At 51.7% G+C, this 23,732-nt stretch overlaps 1 protein-coding gene across 4 annotated transcripts in view; it reads left to right on the top strand.

The window, feature by feature from the left end:
• Positions 1–652: 652 nt before the first annotated feature.
• MFAP3L (microfibril associated protein 3 like) overlaps positions 653–23,732 on the top strand; it is a 44,886-nt gene continuing 21,806 nt past the window's right edge. For 2 of the 4 annotated variants that reach the window (XM_079926828.1, XM_079926825.1), the window contains exons 1-2: positions 1,103–1,438; positions 19,557–19,981. In XM_079926828.1, the coding sequence (XP_079782954.1) occupies positions 19,690–19,981 (292 nt within the window). In that variant the 5' untranslated portion in view covers positions 1,103–1,438; positions 19,557–19,689. Of the gene's footprint in view, positions 700–1,102; positions 1,439–1,753; positions 1,884–19,556; positions 19,982–23,732 lie in introns of those variants that run through there. The other 2 variants (XM_079926827.1, XM_079926826.1) reach the window with 2 other exon arrangements.

Here is a 23,732-nt window from a genome sequence, read left to right as displayed (position 1 = left end):
GATCTCCAGGAATTGGCCACCGCCTACTTTTTGACCTTTAGGGTCAGCCTTGGAACTGTCATGGCACCTGTGGGTTTGTCATTTAGCTGATGTGTTACAATGAGCCTATACTGAGGCTCAAGGTCTAGTGGATGCTGACTAGTCCGCCATCTTGGACCTAGCTGGTTGTAACCAGTTTATGTCATGTCCTCGGGCTATGTTTTCTTTTAAAGCTTGTGCCCTGCCCCTTTCCCTCATATTCCACCACCATGGCACCAAGCTTGGTGCGGCAGCGTCCCCCTCCCCAGACAGGAAACCCGCAAGACCCCACTCACCTGAAAGCATCTCTCTGGGTTCCTGAGTTTACTCCTCTCCTGCCTGTAGTCTCCTTTCCCTGGAGGCTCTCCATTCCCGTCTTCTCCTCCGAAACCGATGGCTAGCAGCAAGTTCCCACGCCCACCCAAGTGCATCCAAGGCGGCGCGAGCGCGCTCTGCAGGGTCCTGGAGAACGTGGAGTCTCAGAGGACGGAAGAACTGTCTGAAGAAAAAATGGACTCTAACACCGCGCAATGATCTGAGAGTGAGAACAAGGCCTTCATCTTCGAAAAAGCAGGTGAAAACTTCGTATCCTCGTGCAGATGTCAAGGATGCTTATTAAATACGAGAAGAGAATGAAAGATTTGGGTTTCCTGAAAAAGAAACCAGCTGAAAGTTCTTCAGGTAATGAAACTAATGTTGAAATAGGATTTCTAATTCCACTCACTTGTGACCCAGACCCCCACACACACTCCGGCCCGCGGCCCGGCCGGGTACCTCGCACCTGCGCCGCCCCCGCGCAGCCCTACCGGAGGCCCGGCTGGGTCCACCTGGGCGCCCGACGCGGCCGCGAGCCGGCGAGCATGCTCAGTCGGATCCTGACCCATTTCTGCGGCCGGGCCCGCGGCGGGGGTCGGGGCGCTCCCCCGCGAAGCTCGCCGGGGACAGGGAGAGAGGAGGAGAGCGGAGCTGCGTCACCCCGCCCCCGGCAGCGCTGCAGCCTGGCGCCTACCGGCGACTACCGGCTCCCGGGCGCCGTGGGAAATCTGCAGTTCCGGGTTTTCGCCGCAGCCCGAGGGGGCGGGGAGGGGCGGGGTCGGCAGGGGCGGGGGCAGCCCGAGAAGGAGCTGGGGGCTGGCCTGGCACCAAGCAGTCCCGCAGTCTGGAAAAGGACAGCTTGCACTGCGGGACCGAGCCGCTCAACTTCTGCAGGCGCCTTAGAAAACCTGTCTTTCCTCACTGACAAAACACTACAGTGGTCACTAGAGAAAACTTAGAACCTCCAGATAGTCACAAAGGAGGAGAATAGAATCCCAAGCCCGCCGCTCAGAAGCCTCCGGTGGACGTCCCGCTCCTGAGGCTCCGCGCGCGGCGGGGACGCTGCCGGCGCGGGCACAGCGGCCGCACGGGGGCCCTGCTCGGGGTAGGTCCGGGGTCACGGTCCCAGGGCGGGCCCCGAGCCCCACGTGCGGGAACCCGGGACCCACGCCGAGTTGGCCGAGGCTGCAGCACGGCCGCGCGGGGCGGGCGCCGGCCGGGTACAGCTAGGCGCGGGGTCCAGTCGCGGGGCCGCGGGGACTGAGGAGCCGCCTCCCGGCCCTGGCCCCTCCCCCGCGGGCCGGCCCGCTGCCCCGCCCCGCCGCGCTGCCGAGAAGACCCGGCGACGACGCGCGCACTGGGCATGCTCCGCCCTGCCGCTCGGCCCCGCTGCGCTGCGGGTGGCTCCGCGCTCCCGCACACCGCAGCCCGCGCCGCCGCCAGCGCTGGGGCAGAGGCGGCCGCCGGGAGGCTGCGGGCATCGGCGCGGCTCCCGGGATGGCCATGGCTAGGGTCGCGCGGCGGCCGCCGGGGTGGCGAGGCGGCGTCAGGTTAGCCGGGCGCCGGTGGGCGGGGGCGCGGGCGGCGGGGAGCCCAGCACCGCGTGTTGGCCGAGTCGCCACCGCCGGCAACGCGGCCGCGCAACTTTGGGGCTCTCGGGCTGGAGGGGCCCGCGGCCGGGGCTGCGCGCCGGGAGGCGCCCGGATCCCCGCGGCGGGCTCCTGGGTCGCAGGATGCTGCGGGATCCGGGAGCGGCGGGTCGGGAACACGGCGTCCCAGGCTTGTGCCATAGCCTTCCCACGGCTACAGGAGCGTGGTGTCCACAGCGCGCTGCCGAGGAGCCTCCCGGCCTCCGGGGAAAGGGGACGACAAGCCGCGGCGGGGCCTTCGCCGACTCCAGGTCGCCCGGATCACCGGGCCTCAGTGTCCCCGGGACGGGGGGTGGCGGTGGTGCACTGTCCCGGGTCCGGCAGGCCCTGAGCGCGGGCTGCGCGACCTGGTGCCGCAGCGGTGCGGGATCTGTGCGCGCCGCCAGCCGCCGCCTCCACTGGAGCTCTCGGAGTTTGTCGCATTTGACTCCATAGCAAGTTGACATCGAATTGCTTCATGGCGTGGAGTAGGTAAACGTGTTTCATCGGCTTAAAAAACGGAGTAATTGCAGAGCCGATTTATTTTAAGCTCGACCATTAACCGGCCTTCCCCTCCAAAAAACTTGAGCTTGCAAGTTGCAAGATTTTTAAAGAAAGCTAGCCAAAAAGAAAAAAAATGTATGCGGGTCCATTACCCGCTCATACTGTAGAAAATAATGTACTGTGGTTGAATGGTCATTGTTTTTAAGCATACTCGTTGCAGAAAGGTTGGGTTACTGTAGCCATCTATGTTGTCCGTTACTTTGGCTTTATGTTAAGCACTTGGAAGCGTAGCGTCGCAGAAGCGCAATTTTTTTTTGTAAAGTTTTCTCACTTTTTTTTCTAAAGGAAACACATTTTTTTCTCAGTTGCTACTATGCTGAACATAGTAAAATTGTTCAAGATGAAACGCAAGATGCAAGAAAATTTATTTTCAGAAGGGATTAAGTTAGAGCAATGTAGTTCTACTGGGCGTTTAACTTTTATGGAAAATGAAATTTGAAGGTCCCACCAACGTTTCTGTTGGTTCTTAAAACATTTAGTACCATTATCACCCTTAGGATTACTGGATTTTAGGAGCAACGCAAACAATCCTTTTCCTAGTGGGAACGAGTTCCACCTGTAACTAAAGCTCTAACTCTCAAGCCAGTTTCCATAAGTACCACTTAATGGGTTCAGTTGTTTTACTTATTAAGGTTATTACAAAACATCTGGTTTGCGTTCTTCATAGACCTAGACTTTTGAGGTGCATTTGCTCTTCACTGGGTTGTGAATAGCTTTTAATGTTTGTTCTTTCGTGAGATGGCTCCAGCTCTCATTCCAGATGCTCCAGACCATTTCCCCACGTGGGGTCTGTGTCGTGCCTGTAGGTGACCGAGATGTAATAACAGGAGTGAAGTGTCCAGACAGTAAGAGCAGCAACATGATGACTCTTTCTGCAAATTAGGCCTGCAGTCCTCCATTTTAGCCAGAGTTTGGTTGGTGGTGTTCATTGCCCTAAATGTTTTTCTTAATATATTTATAGAAGAATTTAGAAGTTTGAAAAAAGCCCGACACAAATACTGAGAAATTGTGCTTCCCTTTTCTATAAAAATGCATCCAGTTCAAAATCTGCCGTGTGTACTACATGTATGTACAGCTTATCCGTTACGGCAGGGCCCATGTTCTCAGGCTCCATTCCTCAGTGGGTGTTCGGACCGTCCACCCTCACCCTTGGCTTTTTGCTGACCTGGAGGAAGCTGCTAGGCCTGAGTTTCCGCTTTGTGAATGTGAAGTTTGATACAGATCCGTAGCCCCCCCCCCTTGTGGATCTGAAAATCCTACCTATTTTATCAGTGTTAGGAAAGACAATGAAATTTAACAGAAGGCGCATTTAAACACCACTCTTGGCTTTGGGAACTCCACATTCTGCTAACCTGAAACTAACAAAACCAACAGGAGTTAGGTTGAAGAGAGGTTTTATTACTGCTAATGAAGAAAAAATAGCAGAGTAGACTTTGTATTCAAATTCGGAAACAGGTGATAATCTCTCCTCTTTTGTACCTAACTGTTGCGTTCTTGCAGCTCAACTGCTGGGCACATAGATTTTACTTTTAATTCTGTGTCTTTAGGTTTCTATAGTGCATAGTCCTATTAGTCACATTGGATATTCGTGGCAAACTATTGCCTTTAAAAGTACAGCTTTGCCCATTCACGAGACCGAAATTTATTCAACTCCTTGTTTGCCTTGCAATTTAAAGATTTGAGGCCATTTAAACTTTGCTTAATTTGAACTTTTTGTTCTATGCAAGAACTTCCAGATACTGAAATGTCAAACAAATATTGTGGCAAAGTTGCTTTTAACCCCCAACAAAGTGCAGTCAGATTTGTTAGATGAGAATCATTTTCTTGGAATTCAGAAATAGTGCAAATAACGTCACTTCCCTAATTCAGCATCTAACCAAGCATTTGGGATGTGGCTTGCCCTTTTCTAGCCAAGCCCAGGAGGACACTTGACAACACTTTGTGATCTGTGGCAAATCACTTTAAAGTCAGAAACAGCCTTAGATGCAAATGGTTGATTTTAAGTTTGCAGGAAGACCTCCCTGGAATCGTTAAAGGATTAAGGGGCTTGGTTGATTATGTGATAAGAACCAGTTAAGAGCTGTCAGAACTAGTTTCTAGGTTATACTCAGAAGTCCTGTGTGTTTATTGGTCTTGCCTCTGCCTGAGGCCTTTACTCATTAAAATATTCATTTTTCTTCCCCACAATCTTTTATAGTTAGGCCCCTAAGGCTGCAAAAATGAGGAAGACGCAGTGATGCACAGTCTAGTCAGAGAGGCAGGCTTGAGCACAAATAAACTGGAGTACAAAGTCAGTGCTGCCAGAGACGTGTCTTGGGTTGGAAGGGGAGGGGCCTCGTGAAAATAGTGACGTTTCTGTAGGATCTTAAGGAATGCCTAAGGAATTGGATAGGAGTCTTCTACCAGGGAAGTCCAGGCAGACCACCATGATGGTAGTTAGGGTAATGCCCCACCACCACCAAGGTGTCCACTTCGGGACTGTGCAGACGTGGTTAAATGGAGGATCTGGAGATGGAGAGGTTATTCTGGATTATCCAGTGGGCCCCGCATAATCGCAAGAGGGAAGCAGAGGTCGGTGTCAGATGCATGTGAGGAAGACTGGCTGGCCATTGCTAGCCTTGAAGATGAAGGGGCCAAGGAATGGGGGCAGCCTCTGGAAGCTGGTAAAGGCCAGGACACAGATGGCTGCCCCCCCAGCTTCCAGAAGGAGCACAGGCCTGCCAGCTCCTTGATTAGCCCATCCTGACCCATGTGGAACTTCTCACCCACAGAACTGAAAGATAACCAATGTGTGTATAAGTCAATAAACGACTTGGTGCCTTAGAAAGGAGCCATAGAAAGGTCATCCAGCCATAGACAAAGAACGGTTTGGTGTGATGGAGTCGGGCCGGGGCAGAGGAGTCTGGATTTCATCCTATTATAGATAAACGATGGGAAATCAACTGAAGATTTTTAAACAGGAGCATGTGATGGACAAAGCGCTGCCAGTTTTCTCTTCCTGAAAAAGCAGTATACAGCTAAACCCCAGGTTTCACAGGGCAGTTCGACAAAGGGTGTGTAACTAGAGGTGGTCAGTGGCAGATGGGAGTCTGGAACCAGCGTGTCATATAATTCAGTACTCTCCATTGATGTGAAATGACATTAGTACGCATGTGTGGAATTAAGAGCTTAAGAAGACTTGTGTTCACAGCTAGTAATGCAGGAAGGACGTAGAAAGTAGAGCAGAAGGGCGAGTCACGTTTCGACTACTTTGTTCCTGTTCGTTGCCCTCTTAACAGGCAGCTGCTCTGCTGCATACACACCCGTGCAGACCAGATGTGGGCGGGGACCTGGGGGAAAGTCAGGTTTAACATAGTTACCTTGAGAATGATGCCACGTCACCTGGGCCAGCTCTGACCAGTTGGTAGGAGCTGCTTGCCATGTCATGGGCTTGTACAGGCTCAGCTGGGAAATTCTGACAACCCGTCAGCAGTGTTATTTGCTGGGGGATGGGCAACAGCTACACTACCAGATGCCCTAACCTGTGGGTTTAAATATAAGAAATTCAGTCATTCTCTCCAAACATATTATTCAGTCTCTTTTACGTACAAGGGCTTAATAGTGTATAAAAACGTATGGTGTGGTTGAATTGACATCTCTGTGTGTCTGGAAAACCTCATCTGAAGAAATCTTCTACCTTAGCGTTACAGGAGTGGCTCCAAGTTGAAACTGAACTATATGTAGAAAAATTAGTAAGAGAGAACAGATATTTCAGACAACATGGTGCAGGAAGCCCTGCGTTGGCAAAATCCGATCCTGGGAGCAACAGTAAGACTTGATGAAAACGTATCTTAATGAAAATGGAACTGTGGATCTATACTGTTTAGCTTCCGTTTGCAGAACTTTGTAAGATTTTTACCCATACTTCCTTATATAGTGATGCAATAACTATTTTCCGCTGTACAGGACAAGGTCAGTGTAAACCGTTCTATCTATCTTGAATCTCCTCTCCCTTGGGCTCTGGGATATGGGCCCCTCGTCCTCTGAGGGTCTGTCCTCCCTGGGTTCTAACCTTAGTCCTCTCATTTTGTGGCCCACTGTGTTCCTTCTGGGTGATTTATTTTTCCTCATGACTGCATCAGTCACCGACACGCCGATGTCCCCAAATCTGTACCTTCAGATAAGCCTCTCTCATTCATTCACTGATTCATTCAGCAAATATTGATAACCTGAGAGCTTATAACCTAGCGGAGGGATGGATGTGCACAAAGACGGTTACAGTGAAAATACGAAGTTCTGGGTGAAGGTTGGGTGTCGGGGGCTACCTGGGCAGTCCTGGTTGGCTTTGAACTTGAAGGCTGAGTAGGGGTTTGCCAGATGTGTGAGAATATGGAAGGAGGCACGGTGCAGAGGTGCCAAGGGAGCTCCAGGGATGAGGTTACACAGGCAGGCGGGAGTCAGCACATGAAGGATCACGTGTGTCCTGCCATGGACTTGAGTTGTACGCTGGTGGCGGGATGAAGACCTGGAATACGTCTGAATCGGATCTCTCAGAGTCAGCCCACTTCAGCAGCCACTTGTTTTGTGGATTGCAGGCAGGCAGGACTCGAGGCAGGTCAGCCAGGACGGGGCCCATCAGAGTGACGTGGGAGAAAGAAAGAAGGGATTAATTCCCTGGTGGTTGTCCAGCTTCTGGACAGAAGCCTCTGGGGCTTGCCAATGAGACTGAGAGGAAGTCGCTGTGGGTGGACTTTCTAATTCTGGATTTAGAAGGTAACTCTTTGAGAAGCTGGGCTGAAGTTGTCTTTGTCATCAGTGGGAAAGAAGAAGCTTGCTGAGCAGATATTTAGATATCATCCCAACCCTTTCCTTCCATTGAGGATTTGAGTTGGCTGAGGGCTCGAGGAAGACTGGAAGGGAAGAGATTGCTCCTTAAAAAAAAAAAAGAATCAGTGGATCGGAGTAGTTACCCATTGACAGCGCTGGAGGTGGCAGGCTGGATTCATTAAAGCAGTAGGTCTCCTAGACAAGACGGGATGTGCCTGTTCCCACGTCTGTACCTTTCCGTACCCTCTCGAAACTAGCGAGAGCTCTGTGATATTTGTGGCAGTGGGGACCATCCCAAGTTGGCCAGCTAACCCCTTTCTCCCCTGCAAAGGGGAGGGGGGTAGGTAGGTGTACAGCCACTGTGCTTTCTTAAAGGTGCAGAGCCCACTTTCTCTGGTCCTCTGCAGGAGAAGGTACTGGAGTGAAGACTGACCGCATTCGTGTTTGCCTCCCACCCAGTCCTTCCTTCTGGGTCTTCACACCCTGGGATGGCCGGTGGGGTGGCTTAAACTTCCAGCAGCCATGGAGCTGTGCTTGCTTCTCAGATGCTGTTGTTAGTTTCATCTTGTAGATTTCTGCTGCGATGCTAAAGACCGCGCTGGGCTGCACTGCCCTGTCACTAGATGTGCTGGAGGGAAGGGTTTTGTCCTTCAGGGTTTGGACAGCCCTAGATGACTTGGTCTCTGAGTGAGTCTAGCTCTTGTTAGACTCCCCAAAGGTAACACGGCTTTCTCCATTTTAAAACACTTCTGAGGAACTTGAAATTAATTTCCAGAAAATATCTGAGCATTACCAGTCCTTTACCTGACTGGGGGCTGGGCATTTCTCCCTGTACATTGGACCCCAGGACCTATATTGGACTTGATTCCCTCCTGCCTTTGTAGGGCATCCATCCCTTCCTCCAGATTTTGGCTGTCTCCCCTCCTTCTTTCACTGGGGTAATGGATCTCTGTCGCAAAGTCCTCTTTGTCGTTGCTCCTAAGACGCCCTGGAGGCCCTCTTACTAAGTAGAACTTCTGGAGGAGTGCCCTGATGTGCCAGCGTTCTTGAGATGAGCACACACAGCAGATCCACGGCCTGAGTCCTGCTGAAACATACTGTAGTGAAGGGTTTTGTTTTTAATTGGGAGGCCGTGCTTTATTTCCACCCCTACTTGCTAAACTAAGCCGTTACTCCTGCTGGGGAAACTGTCCTGTCTCCTTTACTCTCACCCTTCAAGACTTGGCCAGTCCCAGTGACCATTCTTTGACCTTTCCAGCTGGCCCTCATCTGAATTTCTGTGGTATTTACCCAGTAGTGCTTAATTAATGATGTATCATTTTGTATACAGGTTATCACCAAGATTGTAAGCACCTTTAGGGTAAAGACCTGGTCTTAAAAAGTTTTTTTAAGCCCCACAGCAGTTGGAACTGAAGTGATACTAGTGGCCTCTTAAATACTTGGAGTTCCCCTTCATTGAGATGACTGAGTCCTAATTGTTTTTATCACCCAGATGAATCTGACTGCCCCACTGAGAGATCGTTGAGAACACCCAGAGCGTGTGCCCAGCCTGGCAGGGCCTTCTCCCGTCAGAGCTGAGAGAAAAGCAAAGCTTCCTTCAGAGATGCTGCATGGAAACCACTGAAGCCACATTTCCAACTTCCTTCTGGTGTTTTTGTTAAGATGATTTTCCATAGTGCCACATTGAAACCCACTTAAATTGGGGGGAGGACTGACCTTAGGATATACGCATTAAACTCAGCTAGAAGATTATTCCGGTCCAACTGAATTTTGAAAAGTATTGCCCTATGCACAGAATTTTAAAATAATAATCATTCTTTAAATAATACATAATCACAGTATTTTTAAATTATCATTTTAAAATAACAGTTATGACAGTTTGGATGTTAGTGGCATTTAGCCAGTTTGCCGGGGCTGTGGTGTCCACTCCCAGGTCTCCCTGCCTCCCGTGGGCAGGCGAAAGGAGCCCTTTGGGTGGGCCCTGGGGTGATGTGGTCCTGGAGGGGCTTCCATGCACAGGTTGGCGGCTTGGCCTCTGCCTCTTCGGCTGTCATTGTAGACAGATCTGCGTGGTCCTTCCCCACGTCATAGGCTTGTGGCAAGGCGAGGCGGAGTAACGTCCTCGGGTGTGTCTTGTAAACCATAAATGCTAGGTGAGTATAAGGGATGTTGCCTTCATGCTGTTAATAAGAATGAAATCAAGCAGAGTGTGAATTCAGAATCTCTTCTGACCTGTTTTTCCTGACATCCAGTTCTCAGAGAGTCTGGTAAGAACACTCGTGTGACTCGGAAACACGTTGGTCGTACAATTACACTTTGTGAAAATGGGCTGGTAAAGGAGGGAGAAAGAAAAGGATTTTAACTACTCTCTGCAGTTACTGAGCATATTTTCTCAAATAGATGAGATTTTTATCCTGATGAAAGAAGAAACCCTGGGTGATCCAGTTCCTCTGCGGTGACTCTGAGTGGCCTTCATCAGACACCAGCAAGACAAGGAATGAGGGATGGTTTTGACGCTGTGAAATATAAATTCCATTTCAGCAGCCCTAGGAATGTACATTTCAGGTGTAGAAGAGAGTCACGTAAACCTCACTCACCTCGCAGGCCCGAGTCCTCCAACGGCGGATCCTGTGGCCCCCATGGTCCCCCCCCAGGTCCTGGGCCTCTGCTCCCAGGTCCACGTGGGAGCACCTGCCTCTCCTGCAAGGGAAGGTTGTGCTGTGAAGACTGAGCTCTGGGGAAACCTTGGTTTATGTTTTAAAGTTCGGTGTGTGGTAAAGAATGGACACAGTTACCTAGAATTCCTAAGAAATGGGTGGAATTTGGAGGAAAGCAGGGCCAGTGTGGATGCCCAGTGAGTTAGTCAGCTGTTTAAAGGAAAGGACCCAGAGGGGTTTAAGCTCACCCAGTGGGTAGCCAGGTGCTTGCCCTGAGGGGGGCAGCAACCCACGTGACCACGAACCACCCTCGTCTGGGACAGAAGCCCAGCCCCCGGGAGAGGGAGGGGGGAGCACACCGACTCACATCACACAAGGGGGAGGGTGCTGACGAGGTGACATTTGAGAGTCAGAATGGGGGTGTGCAGGAGCCTTGCCGGCATCCCAGGGGCTCGGACCTGAGGAAGGAATGGCGCGGGCGGCTTCCCGCGAGCCTGGCGTCTTCCGGGGTTAGCGGAGCCCAGGTGGCTAGCAGGGAGCGAGAGGGGCAAAAAGGTCAGAAATTGAGGCTGGGAGGCAGCCAGTGAGCAGATATTGTAGTGGCCATGGGAAGACCCTCTGGCTTTATTTTTTTCTTTTTATAAATTTATTTACTTATTTTTGGCTGCGTTGGGTTTTTGTTGCTATGCGCGGGCGTTCTCTAGTTGCGGCGAGCGGGGGCTACTCTTCGCTGTGGTGCGCAAGCTTCTCGTTGCGGTGGCTCCTCTTGTTGCAGAGCACGGGCTCTAGGCGCGCGGGCTTCAGTAGTTGTGGCACGTGGGCTCAGTAGTTGTGGCCCGCGGGCTCTAGAGTGCAGGGTCAGTAGGTGTGGCGCACAGGCTTAGCTGCTCCGCGGTGTGTGGAATCTTCCCCGACCAGGGCTCGAACCCGTGTCCCCTGCATTGGCCGGCGGATTTTTAACCACTGCGCCACCAGGGAAGTCCCGACCCTCTGGCTTTTACCCTTCAGTGAGGAGCCCTGGGAAATGTGCATTGCGCTAACTAAAGAGTGTTCCTGGTGTGTTTTCCTTGAGGCCTCCCCACACACAGGCCACTACCAGACATTTACAAAAGTACGTAAGGAACGCCTGGTGCCCAGGATGGCGGCAGGTATTTGAGCACCAACCACACCTTTCTGTAGTTCACATAGAATTTACAGAGAATATGTCCGGTCACAGCATTGCCAGGATAACAGTGATACCCCCAGGTTGCAAGAGCAGTTGCAGGGCCTCTCTGTCAAGCATTAGCAAGCGAAATGGAGCTGGCAGGGCCCGGGCAGGGGCACAGCAGGGGCTAACTCCGTGGTGGGCTTTGGTCTGAAGAGGGGGCGCTAGGTGGTGTGGCCACGGCACCCGGGTCCTCACCGCCGTCCACGCGAGCAGCGAGGCTCTGTGGTGGCGCTGAGCTCGCCAGGGGTGGGGCTGAGGGAGAGCCCTGACCCTGCCGCAGGAGGAGGGTCCCTCCCCGCAGCCCCCAGCCACCCCATCCCGCCTGCGCATACAGGCGCCGCTAGGGACCTGAGCTGCTTCCCCTCTGTGTTGAGGTGAGGCATCTGGAGGGTGTGGATGGAGGTCTAAAGGCTTCAGGAGCTGGCGCCCTGTTGTACAGGATGGTGGGAACACTCAGGAAGGTGCATTCCCGGCAAAGGACAAGTCCCCACGTGCTGTGTGGTACCCAGGCCACTTCCTGGCCATCCACCAAGTCCTGGACAGCTGGCAACCTGGTGCTCTGCCCTGACTGTTCCCTGCAGGGGGACCTTGGTCTGGACACAGACACCTCCCTGTTCCTTCCCTCCACAGCTCAGCCACACCCCTGCTCGTTGCGGTACAGGATGGTGGATTTGGAGGAGAAATAATCAATCATCCCTTAGGGATGGCTTCTGTGGAAAAGGGCCCCCCTCAGTGCACACAGTGCCTCACCCTTGGCAGTTGGGAGGTGGTCTGTGTACAGGCAGGTGGGGTTGAGAAAGGGGCTTTCACTGCCACGGCCTTAAGTGTTTACGGCGTGTGAATCCGCAAGAAAATCTAAACTCGCAATCGCGTCAGGCCTAAACATCATATTTAGGAAGCAGGTTAAGAATATTGGTCTCTGATTTTGGCAGTCGGGGTGGGGGGGCGGATTGCCCCTCTGTCCAGGCAGAACGCTGGCCTTGCGAGCAGGCAGCCGGGGGTCAGCGTGTCCATCCAACATCGCCCCAAGACGTCGAATCCTCTGGCCACTTTTCCAGGCCAGCCTGTTGATACGTCCAGGCTCCCATACGCCCACCAGCTCCTGTCTGGCTTCGCTCTGGACAGAGGAGCTTATGCATGAACTACATCAAGAGCGTCTCGGGAAACGGGCTTGCAATGAAATTACAACAAGAATTGAAGGTTGGCTGAAGTTGTGCTGTAGGTTAGCCCGTAAGAGAAATTAACTGCACTAGGGTGAAAATATGTATCTCCCTATATACACGTTCCAAAGAGTAGGGAGGATGTTTGGAAAGGACAGTTTTTTTAAGTGGAGTTGGGAGATGCTGGACAACCTATCTAGTGGTAGAGGCGGGCAGAGAAAGACAAGCAGCCCCAGGTGCTTCTGGACCAGCTTCAGGGCCTGTATAGGATCTGATCATCAGAGTTTCAAGGTAAGAGAAAAATGCCAACACAGCATCCTCACCTTTTATCTGCATCGTGATGTGTTTCAGGAACAGGTTTGGTAGCACAAAGGCACCGTCCACCAGTGTATGTGTCCCATCTGTATTCAGTTCCCAGGTTTGGCTTACTCCTTGGACCATCAGATTCCTGAGGAAGTATCTCTCTGATCAATTAAGAATTTACATTAATTGGACCCGAAAGTGTTTTAGCCTATTCATTTAGAATGACAATTAGAAGACGTTAACTACACCCTAAAACATCAATAAGCTCTTCTAAAAGATACGCTTGTGATTAGAATAGTCCTCTGTGCCTGTCTGAACTGCTAGAACAACGAAAAATCGCCTTTACGGAATGAGAGGTTTTAACGTGATATCAGGCCTGACATGGGCGTGACGTTGTATCCTGGTTTGAAGCCAATAAATTGTGTGACCTTAGGCCAGTTGCTTACCTTCTTTGGTCTCCCTTTCTCATCTTGTGTAAAAAAAAACGCCTTTGAGAAGAGATACCCAGGTTCTTCCAGATCTACTCCTCTTGTTCTGTGAACAAACCCATGTGATGGGACCATTTTTATCTCACCTGACAATAGTCATTGTCTGTAGAGGGAAGCCTTTAATACTCTTCTTTTTCTCTTTCTCCTTTTCTAACCGTTATATTTATGAGAGCTTTATCTTACATGATTCTTACTTTTAACCAGAAAAACGTACCCTGTGGAAAAACTGTTGAAGCTCTAAGAAGGGTTTCTTCACACGATGCACCCATAGAAAATAACCTATTACTCAGATGGCATCTCTGGGCCTGTCATTCATTGTTAGGTCTGAAAAACAGTGATTTAAAACAGATCCGTTTTTGAAAAGTAGGTGCCTTTTGTGTATCGGAAAAATAGAGGCCTGAACATCAGTGTAGTTGGTAAAGTAGGAATGAGACCTTTTGTTCTCGCTCCTTCTGAATTGTGCAGTGAGCTTGCCGACCTTGTCTGGAGGTCACTCCCCCCGTTACCTGTGGGCGCGCCCCATCCTTGGTGTTACAGGCCCCCCCTTGTTATCCGGGCGCTCTGCCTTTCCAGCCCCCCGCCTTATGCACGTCACCAGTGATGCGTAATGCACACCTTTCCGCGAGTGTGTTGGGTCCTCTCTAATCACCGTTTCCTCTTATAGGGTCAGCTTCTGGCCCCGGCCCCCTTGGTGGACTCCTTTGTAATTAAACCGCTGGGTCACTTCTTGGAAGAAAGGTCTTCCTGGGCCCTCTGCCACTTGGGTCTCCTGTCCTGTACCATGTGGATCCTTGACCCCTCTCTGATGGGGCGGTTGCCACACTGTCCTGTAATTATTGATTGACTTTGTCCTCCTCCTTGACTCTTGGGTGACAGGGGTGAGGACCGTGTCTTCCCTGGGTGTTCCACACCCCGGCAGTGTGCCTCGCACAGGGAATCTTCTCAGTTACAGTGTAGTGGTTTGGATTGGTGCTCGGTGCTTCTGAACGTCACCTAAACAGGATGCTCTTCATGCTTTCATGTAACTATCACCATCTGAGTCAAGAGTTACCTTTGTGTGGTTAGAGACATCAGGAGTCCCTGCCCAGACAGATTCTAGGACACATGTCGGGAAGAAAGAAGGCCCAGATGAACCTCTTTCTGTAGCGCAACTTTGGACATTGAGATAGAACTTAGCTGATTTAGAGCTTAAATGATGTGATGCTGGGCTACAGTCACCGTGGCAGGAACGTGCTTCTTCCACAAAGCTCTTCATCTTTGACTTTGGATTCCCGTAGCCCATGTTCAGACATCACCTTAACTACCTAAAAACTCAAGTTAGGGGAGAAAGAATGGCCTGGTAGAATTTTGTCATTTTTCTTTAACATTGCCAAAGAAAATCTTTTTTAAACCATGTTTGTAAAACAGGTTAGCATAGGTAGTTTTCATTGATTATGATGCATGGGAAAGGAAGTTGCAGAAAGATATCTGTAACTAGGGTGGCCGCAGCTGGCTACCCTTTTGAACGTTAGCATCTACGATGTAATGAGCACATCAGGCCCTGTCCATTCCACCGGAAGTTGAGATTTCCCACCTCGCCTGATGAGTAGGGACCTATCAAGATTGTGTCTTATCTAAAAGGTGGCGCCTGTGCCCGTCACATCATTTACGCACAAATGAAAAATGGTGATAGCTCTTCGTAGATTTTGTGACAAAACCCCATTCTGTGAAGTATAAAATTATTCATCACAGTTGATGGGGAAATGCCAGCACGAATACTGCCAAGAAAAAACAATCCTGTACGTTCATGTAGTTCAAAACACCCTGAAACAAGAGGCCCTTTTCCTTCCAACTCCAGAAATTCATGGTCAGTAGTCATGTTTTATTATAGGTGCAGAGATAGCAAATAAGCCTCCACAAAGCATTTTATTAAAATGCTTTTAGATAAGATGCAATTGTTGGAAAGTAAGAAAGGGGTCAAGTTAAAGAAAGGACATTTGATGCTTGCTAAGCGTTTTCTCTTTTGTTTCATTCGTTTAAAAAAAAAAAAAAAAAGTCAAGTATTCTGTGAACGTTTTCCCAAAGGCCCTGAGCAAACATGTGAACCTTAACAATTTGTCCATTGTGGCTGTCCCTAAACCCCGGTTTGGGAATCTGTGGCCTTCGTTGTTGTATTTTGAAGGACTGCGTTTTAAGCCGCCGGATTACAGTCCTCGTGGTTAATTCTACAGTGGCTGAAATGTCTTTCCCAGCCTGACAGTCTTATCAACTGAACTTGTCACGGTGCTGTCTGCAGAGTCCGACAGGCTGAACAAAGTACGTTTGTTTCCCCAGCGTTCAGAGGGACGCGATGTCTTTATGTCCTTCTTGCACCTCCCTCCCCTTGAGCAGGTGCCGGTGGATCCCACCCCAGCGTGGCCACAGGGCAGGTATGGGAGGGAAGCAGGACCGTGGGCGGCCGAGATGGAGGAAACTCTGCAGAACTGCGCCGAGTCCCTGCCCTCCACGCGTTCTCCTTGTTACCGAGCGGATGTTTCCCCAGCACGGAACTGGGAAAAGGCAAGGTCCTGGGTGGGAGGGGTGTCAGGAGGCTGGCACAAGCTGCATCTGCCCCGGGATGGGCGGTGGGACTCCCGGAGGTGGGGAGGGGAGCTGGGCTGGGCCTGGATGCGGCCAACAGCCACTCCCGGTCTCCCAGCACCTGCACAGTGCATTGAATTTACCTGTCTCTCTCCACAAGGGATTGGAAGCGGACACGGCCTGTGGCTTGTTGGGTTCCTAGCGCCCCCAACGCCCCCTGCCGCCCCCAAGCGCCTGGCGGTGTGCCCAACACATAATAAAGACTTTTTTGAGAATCTGAACGGAAAGGACACGGCGTGAGACACGGTGAATTCTTTACCAAAGCCTGTTAATTCGTTAGTGCGCCTTTTCAAAAATGAGCGTTCACAGAGAGTTTTAGAGTACAAACGCTTGGCTTTCAAACAGCGCATAGGCGACGTGTTCTGCTTTCGAAGCACCCCAGTGACTTTTCAGATGGAAAAGGAGGGGAGGGATGAGTCAGCTCTCCAACGTGCCCGCAGCAGAGGGGAAGTCTCTCCCCTCACCTGGTCAGGCCTCTAAGCGAGCTCGTGCCATTTCAGAGCAGTCGCTGTGTGTCCAGCCCAGAACACCCACTGACGTGATTAAAAGATGACAGCACAGCCGTCTCCCCTTCCCTTTGTCCTGGCTGGCACCGTGTGTTGGAAAGGAGAAACCATGTGGCCAGCCTTTGTTTGAAAGCAGCTCTGATTTACACACCTTAAAACCCACTGTGGGGCTTCCCTGGTGGCGCAGTGGTTGAGGGTCCGCCTGCCGATGCAGGGGGCACGGGTTCGTGCCCCAGTCTGGGAGGATCCCGCGTGCCGCAGAGCGGCTGGGCCCGTGAGCCGTGGCCGCTGGGCCTGCGCGTCCGGAGCCTGTGCTCCACAGTGGGAGAGGCCACAGCAGTGAGAGGCCCGCGAACCGCAAAAAAAAAAAAAAAAAAAAAAAAAAACCCACTGTGATCTCCCATTTGCTGCATTCTCCCTAGTTGTGGGGAAAAAAGGTCACAGTGTATTTACTGCACATATTTATGAGAACCTGTCTCGCTCACCGACTTGTTTCTGATCCTCCCTGAGGTCCTTGGTCGGGCGTCTGCCCCGGCCTCATGCCAGGGAGTGAGTGTCCCCAGGCGCTCGCTGCCCACAGAGCTCATGCTTCTCAGACCTGAGTCCCACCAAAGGAACCAGTGCCAGGAACCATTTGTTATGACTTCTGGTGGTGGGATGGTAGTCATAATGTATTCAGCAAAACCAAAAACAAGGTGTGATAACAACCTGAAATGAGAATAAACTCGAGAAGCGTAGTTTCAGTAAAGGACGCTTTATATGCTGTATTAGTAATTTTTATTTTTCAAGCTGAGCAATGCATGCTTGATGTATATTTGATCATGAATCCTTGTTAACAGTCCTTACGTGGTAAGTCCTGGGCCGGAAACACCCAGGCCGTCGGGGTGGTTGGATCTGGGTGGGATCCCAGTCGCTCTCAAACCTGAGGCCGTGCTCTTAAGCGTTCTGTATGGCGCAGGTCAGCTTTCCTGCTAAAAGGAAACCACAAGATGAGCCCAAGTATAGAAAACCATTGACAGAGCCACGGCAGGGTGTCTGTCATGCTCCTCGGCCCTACAATTCCTACTGGGAAGTCATGTGTGTTGTGGGCCGCCTTGGGCAGGAAGGCACCCGGCCCCGTGGGGTGTATGTGTGGAAGGCTGTAGCGCTAAGAAAACCCGTGTCTTTCCGACTGAAGAAGTCTGTGGTCTGAGGCTGCTTTATCACCCCTGGTACTTCTTCAGTGTTACTGTCCACACGCTTGAAGTGATAATTTCTGCTTTTGCAGACAGATTCATTCGTTCAGCAATCCGTTGGGCATGTAAAGTGTCAGGGACAATTTCAGACTCTGTAGATACCAAGAAAGTTGAGGCAGACAGTACGGTCAGGATGACATCAGACTCAGGGCAGGCATTGGCACTAGTGGAACAGCAGGAAGAGTTTAGTGATAGAGTCACTGTGTTTGAGACACAGTCCGCTGAGAGAGGATGGTCTTTTCTACAGGTGGTGCAGAAATGGCTGGATGTCCGTGTGGGGAGATCCCTCCCTCACGCCGTACGCAGAAGTAACTGGAATGGGTCCGTGGCAAAACTGAAACTGGGAAGGGACACAAGGGAACTTTTGGTCGTGATGGAAACATTCTATATCTTGTTTATCGTGGTGGTTATGTGAGTGTATAAATCTGTCAAAGCCTATTAAAATGCATACGTAAAATGGGCACTTTTTTAATTTGTAAATTATGCCACAGTAAAGTTGATCTTAAGAAAGACAAATCATATCCTGTCCCTTCCCTGCTTAACATTTTTCAATGAACGTCAGCTAAAATCCAGATTCCTTACTCTGTCCTCCAAAGCCCTAGGTGATCTGGGCCCATCTCGTAGCGCCCCGTTTCCTTTGGTTGTCGGCTCTTCCTGGAATGCTCTTCTCCGGGGTCTAGGCATGGTTGATTCCCAAAGAGCCCTCAGCTCTGGGGCCACCTCCTCAGTGAAGTTCTCCTGGATTGCCAGCTGTCACGGAGGACCTGGCTGGGGCTGGCGACCGTCCTCTTATTCTTGTGGTCATGTCATGGGTGTAGGATGCCCACCCAGTCCTGCTCCAGTCTCCAAGGAGTAGGAACTGGGACGGCAAGCGATGGGTGGATCGCGGCTGGGCGCTGGCAGAGGGATTGTGGCGGGAGAGTGAGAGCTGAGGGTGCAGGGGGTGCAGTCCATGTGCCCGGGTGTGGGCAGGGGGCGGAAAGGAAGTGAGCCAGCTGGGTGAGAGGGAGGACCTGAGGAGAGTAGGACGGCCAGGAAGCCCAGTGAGGGGACTGAGAAGGTGAGGTGCAGGGAAAGACGGGTATTGAGAACTTCAGAATGAACTGGAACTTCAGAATTTAGAATTTGGAGAGAAGAAGGGTCCTGGGTGTGGCCGTGTGATTAGTGGATGAAATGGAGAGTAGAGGTGTAGGTGAAGGTTAGATCCTTGGGTGAAGAAGTGCAGCCACCCGTCATGTCACCCCCTGCATCCAGGGAGGCAGGTGAAGATGGAAAGCAAGGCATTCAGCGAGGGATGAGGGCAGGTGGCGCGGGTCGCCCGGAAGCTCCAGGAGCCGGGGCAGTTGCCTGAAAGGGGAAGGGGGTGTCCTGGTGGGGGTGAGGGGGACACCGCCCTGGTTCTGGGGGGCCCTTCCGATGTGGCAGAGCCCAGGTGCTCACTGCAGGAGCTGGAATTCATTTCGGCCAGCAGAGAGGTTAGGAGGGCCCAGGTGCACCACCGGTGTCCACGACGGGGACAGGTGAGGGATGGGAGGAGGCCTCGAGGTGCGGGATGAAAGAAGCAGGGGTCAGCTTTTTTTTTTTTTTTTTTTTTTTGCGGTACGCGGGCCTCTCACTGTTGTGGCCTCTCTCGTTGTGGAGCACAGGCTCCGGACACACAGGCTCAGCGGCCATGGCTCACGGGCCCAGCCGCTCCGCGGCACATGGGATCTTCCCAGACCGGGGCACGAACCCATGTCCCCTGCATCGGCAGGCGGACTCTCAACCACTGTGCCACCAGGGAAGCCCGGAGTCAGGTTTTGAGCCCCAGGAAGTCATGTGGTACAAAGTTAACATGTTCCTGCTAAGAGTCATATGTTTCAGTAGCAAAAATAACAGACGTGTATCATCACGATTTCCATGAATATTTGGAACATCTTCTGAATTTGTGTGCTATTTAAAAATTACACAGATGTGTACTTTAGCTGGGTTTCTAACATTTTATAAATAATCCTTTTAAAGTATGGGCGCTAACATTTCCGTGGTTTTTTTTTGTTTGTTTTCTTTACAGAGGTTCTTAATCCAGAGCCAACTCCATGGACCCAGGCCGGGTTTGGCCCTTGGCCTGCTGTGAGCAGGGTGTTGTCTGCTAGAAGACTCCCCTGGCCCACCTGCTCTGGTGCCTTGCAGAGCAAGCGAAGAGGATGGACGGAGTGACGCGCCCTCTGCCTGTGTGCCTGCTGCCTTCTGCGTCCTTGTTAATCCTAGTGTCCACTCTGGCGACTGCTAAGAGTGTGGCCAACAGCACTTTAAATGGCACTGACACGGTCGTGGGCTCAGTGCCCGTGGTCATTGCCAGAACCGACCATATCATCGTCAAGGAAGGGAACAGTGCCTTGATCAACTGTAGCGTGTATGGCCTCCCTGAGCCCCAGCTCAAGTGGTATAACTCCGTGGGCAAGCTGCTGCATGAGGACAGCAAGGACCGAGGGGCAGGTAGGCTGTTCAGTCCCGTGTCAGAAACTACGGGGAGGGACTTGGGGGCCGGCACCCTCAGTGTCCGTTGTTCTTATGCAGATCGTTTCAACATCTCCTTTTGTCTTATTCTTCTAAGGCAAGAGAGAGATATCCAAGAAGTAGATATCCTTAAGGGTTCAAAGCAGTAATGAATTCATTCTTCCACTCTTGACTCAGAAGACAAAACGCAAACAGCTTCTCCCCTCTAATGAAAGTATCACAGTAACGAAAATATTGTATGTATTGTTTGAGTCTTTTAAAAGGCCTCTTGGAATGTTGCAGTATAACGCGTACAGGATGTTGTAGGGGTGGATGTAAAGTGGATTTTCCTTAAGTATATGTTCTGTGTATATGGGAGTTTTAATTTGTCTCAAGGAACATAGCAGTTGTCTATCATTAAAGGTCAGTTTAATGCGTGCACTGTGGGTTTAAAGGTCACATCTTTTGAGAGCAGTCTCTGTGCAGCTTCTCACCAGCAGCCAGAGATCGTGTGTGCTCCCGGGGACCCGGCTGAAGTTTCTAGACTGTTGGCCAGGGGGGGAGAAATAACCCGTGGCATAGGGGCAGTGCTTGGCTTCTCGTGAATGAGTTTCTGGCCAAAAGGTGCACATCCCCTTCCCACGTACCAGATCACTTCAGGAAGGACTGTGGCCGGAGCGGGGCACTGTGGGCCCTCAGGAGTCTACATGCTTCCTATCTCAGGTGTGAGAACCAAGCCTGATTGATTGACCTGAAGGCCCGGGATGTACTTTCTGAGCCTCTCCAGTAATGACCTGGCAGGTGGGGGTGAGGGTGAAAGGACCCGGATCTGACCTAGCAGCTGCTCCGTTTCTGCCGCCCTTTCCCTTGTGTACCTCCCAGCCCACAGCCCTCTAACCCCCAGAAGAGTCTCTGCCCCAGGAAGGCCTGCATTGCTAATCTCTTTTCCTCATTTTATCTTAATCGCTCTGAAAAAGAGCAGAGGCTGGGACTTCCCTGGCGGTCCAGCGGTTAAGACTTCGCCGTCCAATGCAGGGGGTGCGGGTTCGATCCCTGGTCGGGGAGCTTAGATCCCACATCCTGTGCGGCCAAAAAGTAAAAACGCAGAGCAGAAGCAATATTGTAACAAATTCAATAAAGGCTTTGAAAATGGTCCACATCAAAAAAATCTTAACAGAAAAAAAAGAAAGCCCAGAGGCTAACACTGCGTCTCCTTAGGTGCCAGGTGATGGGGTGTCTGACACGTCCAGGCTTCGGCTCCCAGTCATGCCCCGACATGCACTGCCTGTGCTGCTCCTTACACGGCCGTTCAAGGCCAGGCAGCGTCATGCAGCTTCTCCCCTCTAGTGCAAGTATCATGGTCACGAAAATACCATGTGTACGTTTGCATGCTTCACCTGGCAGAGGGGAACTCCCTCCCCACCAAGTAAAACGATGGGACCGCAGAACTTTCCCATTAGAAGGGACCCTGGAGACAGTGCAGTCCCAACCCCTCTTTTATGTGACGTTTCCCCGGTCCTGTGGTCATTAAGTGGCTGTGACTGGACCGTCCGTGCTGACAGTGGGCAGATGGGACGGCGCAGCCCCTTCCTCCTACTGCAGGACAGGAGGAAGTGACGTCACACCTGTGCAGGGGCAGTGACCATGGCAACGTGTACACACTCAGGTCCCTGGACCCCACCGGGTCTTTCTGCTGGGCTGGCCTCGGGGAGGATTCTCGGGGGACCAGGGACTCCAGACCGAGCCTGCGGCTCCCGTGGGCCCGGAGCAGAGGTGGTCCCGGGTATAAAGAGCCAGGGTGGGGCTCTGAGCCCTGTATCCGGGAGAGGAGGGAAGCGTGGGAACAGAGTGGGGCTGGGGCCTGGACCTCAACCGTGGCTTTGTGAGGGCTGCCTTGGAGTCGTAGTGGCCCCGCCAGGGAGATTGCGCGAAGTCTTGATGGTAGGGGTCCAGCCTTGGCAAGCGGCCCCCGTATGTCGTTTCTCTCATTGGGAGGTTGGCAGAGCCGGGGTCCCCTGGGCTCACTTCTCTTCCGTCCTTGGGCGCCGGGAGAGGAAGGGGCAGACACCAGTGCCTCGGAGACAGAGCCTGGGTGCAGGGCGGGGCATCAGAAGCCTCTGGGCATGCTTGTGGCCAGTGGCTGTGCTGAGAAATCCGTTGGCTGTTCTCAGACCTCGTAAGGAAGACACACTGTGGAGTTTGTAAAAGAACTGGTGATCCTGGCCTTTGATGTTCCAGCTCAGCTTTGGTAGTCACCGTACATCGTAACAGGCATTTCAGGACACAAGTAACACGGAGCAATATTCAGAACAACCAGGCAAAACAGGGGAAACGGCAGAACGTTTATCCTCATCATAAAATACATGCATGGTGGTGCCACTCGAGGACCCGTGGTCTCTAAGTCTCCGTCTCTGACAGGAAGATGCCCACGTGCTAACCAGGATGTAGATTTCCGTTTCTGGGCTGATTGGCTAGGAGTTTGCATGCAGCAGTGTTAGTAACAAGGAGGTGATTGATACAGCGTGGAAAATGGTGCTCCTACGTAGGAATGTTACCTGTGTACACAGTAGACCACTGCTGAAAGCAAACAAAATGAGTGTAATTCCCGTTAGCAACCACTCCCGTTGACTAAGCCCTCGTACCACGTTGCACACCTTGTTTCTGGTCCTTCCAGTGAGTGTGAGAGTTTGGTGGCCTTGGTGCTCACACATCCAGATGAGAAGCGGGTGCGTGGTGCCCACTGTGCCCACCAGCACCTGCTCGTCCTCCCGATTGGAAGGCAAGGGGTGGTGAAAGCCTCTGACCAGACGGAGTGGATGAGAGGCTGATGGTCGCTGCACCAGCCCCGTCACCGTCACAAAGAAGCAGGGTTAGGACCCCGCCATGATCTGCGTACGAGGCGTGCACACACCCAGGTGTGTTCAGAGCCGTCTGGCGAGTTGCCCACCACGGGTGCTCTGTGATTCCAGGAGGAGTTTCGTTTCTTGTTGGTGCTGAGAAAGTGAGACGGCTGTTCCCGGCGCCAGCCCCGCGGGCCCTAGAAGGGACGGGCTCTTTCCTGTCCCTGGCAGGGGCAGCAGCTGCTTTGCTTTGTGTCCCTCGTGTTGTCACTTCATTCCCACAGATGAGGAGAGGCTAATGTGTGAGCTATTTCCGGAGGAAGACTTTTTTTGGAGTTCACCGAAGGACACGTTTGGGGTGGTCCACCAACCATGTTACAGAAATAACCCACAAGTCCAATAACATGAGGAACCACAAATGGCCACAGAATGTCCTGTTTTCAGTTTTCCTTTTGCTGGAGGTAAGTAGGAATATATAGGTGCCAGAAAGTGGTTCCCTGTTATTTCAGGTACCAGTTACCCAGTGTATTTTTGCTGTAGCTCCGTACTCTGACTTTAAACCATTGAAACGCACGTTGGCACCTTTATCAGATGATAAATAAACATTTCAAGAAAGTCAGCTTTACAGAAATAGAGACACAGATATACAGGACAAACTTATGGTTACCAAGGGGGGAGGGGAGGGTGGGATGAACTGGGTGATTGGAATGGACATATACACACTACTACGTATAAAATAGGTAACTCATGAGAACCTGCTGTTTAGCACAGGGAACTCTCCTCAGTGCTCTGCGGTGACCTAAATGGGAAGGAAATCTAAAAAAGGGGATGTATGTATACATATAGCTGATTCACTTTCCTGTACAGCAGAAACTAACACAACATTGCAAAGCGACTAGACTCCAATAAAA

The sequence above is a fragment of the Stenella coeruleoalba genome (assembly GCF_951394435.1).
Source record: "Stenella coeruleoalba genome assembly, chromosome: 7".
Classification (NCBI taxonomy): Eukaryota; Metazoa; Chordata; class Mammalia; order Artiodactyla; family Delphinidae; genus Stenella; species Stenella coeruleoalba.
Note: the sequence above shows the minus strand (reverse complement) of the source record. Positions and strands in the feature narration are given on the sequence as shown.